The sequence below is a fragment of the Kryptolebias marmoratus genome, linkage group LG5 (assembly GCF_001649575.2).
Source record: "Kryptolebias marmoratus isolate JLee-2015 linkage group LG5, ASM164957v2, whole genome shotgun sequence".
In the NCBI taxonomy this organism is placed as follows: domain Eukaryota; kingdom Metazoa; phylum Chordata; class Actinopteri; order Cyprinodontiformes; family Rivulidae; genus Kryptolebias; species Kryptolebias marmoratus.
The window spans coordinates 16,702,234-16,705,586 of record NC_051434.1 but is presented as its reverse complement, the minus strand read 5'-3'; the positions used below and the strand labels follow the sequence as shown (position 1 = coordinate 16,705,586).

Sequence of the window (3,353 nt, the reverse complement as noted above, 5' to 3'; positions counted from 1 at the left end):
GGCGGCGGCAGCGTTGGTGGGGACCCTCAGGACCGCCCCATGTGGAGGATGTGCATGGGCGGCTCCACCGGCAGTTTGGACAAAGTGTCTCTCCTTGGCGGCCCCTCACCGAGGGGGAACCTCTACCACCAGCCCCCCCTGGGGGACGTTCTGGGAGACCCGCTGCTGGAGGGCCCCTGCTCGGGAACGTTGAGGCTGGGGGAGCTGGACCTGGCCAGGGAGAACCACAGGAACATGAAGAACCACGCGCTGCAGATGCCCCTGAACGAGAAGACTCTGTCTGTGAACATCCACCGAGGCCCCAAGGAGGGTCTGCTCTGCACCCCGTCCCCACACAGCTGCTGCCAGGTCATATAGACCCCGCCCCCCCAGCAGCACCACGCGGTGCACACTCCACCTCATACCCTTACTCCCCGCTTTTCTTATTTTCCGCGATCCGAGCGTGTTGTCGTGAAATTCCGCACGGCTTTTGTATTTATTTTGCCGTTTAGTTTTGTTTAACACTTAACGGTGGAAAGCTGGGGAGAAAAAAAAAAAAAAAAAAAAATCCAAATGCCAAAATTGCACATTTAGAGGCACCACGGAGGAGATCAGGTGGACATATGTGAAGCACTTTTTTTGAGAGAAATAAAGCAAAACACTTAAGGGACTTTAGATTTTGCAGGCGTGTTTTAAATAAGGGACTTTAAAAAGGGAAAGCTGATGCGCGAGGTGCTCACAATCAAAGTTCCCGCCTCACGTCACTCAAATAAGCTGATGAAACGAGCGTTTTAGTGTCTTGTTACATATCATCTGTTTTGTTCTACTCTGTTTTTATTATCATGTTTTTTAAATTATTTTTGAGACAATCATTTTAGCCTTTTCTTTATTATTCTAATTGAAATATTTAAGTCAAATACAGTTGTGGTCAAAGGTTTGCATCCACTCACAGTGAACGTCGTGTTCATTTTTGGGGCTTCTAAATGATTTATTTAAATCATTATTATTTTTTCCAGAGCAGAAAGATTAAAGAACATACAACTTTAACAATTTCAAAGCAAAAATTTGGCGTGCAAAGTTTGAATTCGCTGGGATTTCCTCAAGTCCACACAGGGTCAAAATGACCCGTGGTATACACACACTCCTATTAATATTTGCTTAAATATCGTTTAGCACCTAAACCACACACGTTTTGCAGCCAATCAGCAAGCTTCTGGCCTAATTCTGGCTGGATATTTGACTTAAATGAGCAGAATTGTTCGTTCAAACTGGTTGCTTCTTTCGTGGATCTAGTTTCCAAACATGGTCCACAAATGTTCAGTCGGGGGGGGTCGAGGTCGGGGCCTGCTTCCTTCAACCAGAAACCGGTTTTGATGTGCGTCTGTGTAATCCACTGGCAGCGAAACAACCCCACAGCATGATGCTACCACCACCGTGCTGGACAGATGGCACAGTGATGTTTAGAAAGCTTCCCCTCGACTCGTCCAAACGCACGTCCTGTCACAGATAGCTCAAACGTTTGTTCTGTCCACGTGGGCAGCTGCAGGAGTTGTCTCTTTTGGAGCGGAGAGGCTTCCTTGTTGGTTGCCACGGTGACGTGAAGCCGTCTTCGCCGCGGACGGGGACGCCGGCGTTCACGGCAGGCTCCTAAACATACGGAGCGATTTCCTTTTTCACAGCTTCAGGTCCTTTTCCAGACCTTGGCAAAACAGTGAAAACATTTACGCTGGGCATAAGTTATTCGGCTTGCCTTCAGAAGAACTTCCCAACTTGAGTAAATCTGCAATTCTTTTAAAATCTTCGCTGATTTCTTTGGACTTCCCAATTGTGCTGAGTATCGGCCAGTTCAGGGAGTGTTGTAAAACCAGTCCCCCCTATGCTGGCAAAGGAAATGACCAGCTGCAGTCGATCAGGATCACTAATAGGAAGTAAATAGGACTTGGTCTTGTCATTCATGAAGCTTTTTGAAAGATTTAGGTGGAAATGTGTCTGTAGTTGACTCTGTGTGGATTAGAGAAAGCCCAGGTCTCGCTGTACAATCATTCCACTTGGAGCAAAAGAAACGGTTCAAACCGACCATTAAAAGCCCCAAATCAACATGGCATCTACGTCCACGATGCGCGCGTGTAAACTGACCGCAACTGTCGCCGTTTTCATCCAACGCGCCAAAAACGGACGAGAGCGACGACGCACGATGGCGGCGCACGATGCTTTCTGCCGTTTGACGCCTCAGTTGTCTCGGACAGGCAGAAAGGCTCTCTTGTCAAATCTCTGCACTTGTGTCGGCAGAGGGTGTACATATGTGAATAGTTTACCAGTACACTGTACCTGTGGTATTTATTGGTAGAGTTGTATTGCAGTAGAGAATGCTAGATCCCTCTACACCATTATATTCTTTGTCCCCCCACTGGGAAGTCAGGGTCGAACCCCGAGTTAGACGGCTTTTGCTGGTTTGAAAAAGACAAAAAAAAAGACATTGAACAGATTTTAAACCACCGCTGGCACATAGGCATGCGAAGGCAGCTCTTTAAAATCAAAGTGGCCCTCCATTCACGTTTATGTGGAGAAAAAAAATCAAAAAAAGAAGAACGAGAGGAACCGAAAGTGGTTCCCTGGGATCACAGTAGCCGCTGCTGTAGCGTAACTCCGAGACAACAAGAAAAGGGTTGTAACAGAAGATCACACCTCTGCCCTTCAAGTGTTTGTAACTGGATGTGTGACCCACCCCTAGTGGAATATCTAACATGACCGTGCATGTGTTTTCGCTGTAGCAACCTTAACTTCTAACTCACGAGGTAAAAAAAAACCCCACCCGTTGTCTCCACATAAGTAACAGATTCAAACGGTCACTTTACTGTAAGATCACAGCAATACCAGCGACTACAAAATGTACAACAATGGATGTGCCATAAAAATTTGTCTTGAGCATATTGTACTGTATGTATATGATAGAGACCTATTACAATAAAAAAAAAAATAACGTGAATGAAGACGAGGAGCTCCTCGGAATTTGTGTGTGTGCTTTCTGAAAACCGTTGCGGCAGACGTTGGTGGGCGCCAAAGACTGGTCTTTAAAAATCAGGGACGAGCTGGAGAAGAGGGGGTCACGATCCCCGGACTCTGCCTTCTTTAGAGTACAAGGATCTTCTAGAGCAGGGGTAGACAATCCCGGTCCTCGAGGGCCTCTATCCTGCATGTTTTCCTTGTTTTCCTGCTCCAACACACCTGATTCAGCGGTTAAATCACCTCCTCATGTTCTGCAGAAGCTTGTGAATCACCGATTGATTCAAATCAGGTGTGTTGGAGCAGAGAAACAAGGAAAACCTGCAGAATAGCGGCCCTCCAGGACCAGGATTGCCCACCCCTGTTCTAGA

The 3,353-nt window shown here is 46.9% G+C and overlaps 1 protein-coding gene across 1 annotated transcript in view; it reads left to right on the top strand.

The window, feature by feature from the left end:
• The window catches only part of LOC108238755 (SNF-related serine/threonine-protein kinase), a 19,150-nt gene extending 16,499 nt beyond the window's left edge, over positions 1-2,651 (top strand). Inside the window, exon 9 of the mRNA XM_037975686.1 lies at positions 1-2,651. This exon is cut by the window's left edge and continues 37 nt beyond it. Coding sequence (XP_037831614.1) covers positions 1-357 — 357 coding nt within the window. The 3' untranslated portion in view covers positions 358-2,651.
• Positions 2,652-3,353: the final 702 nt, after the last annotated feature.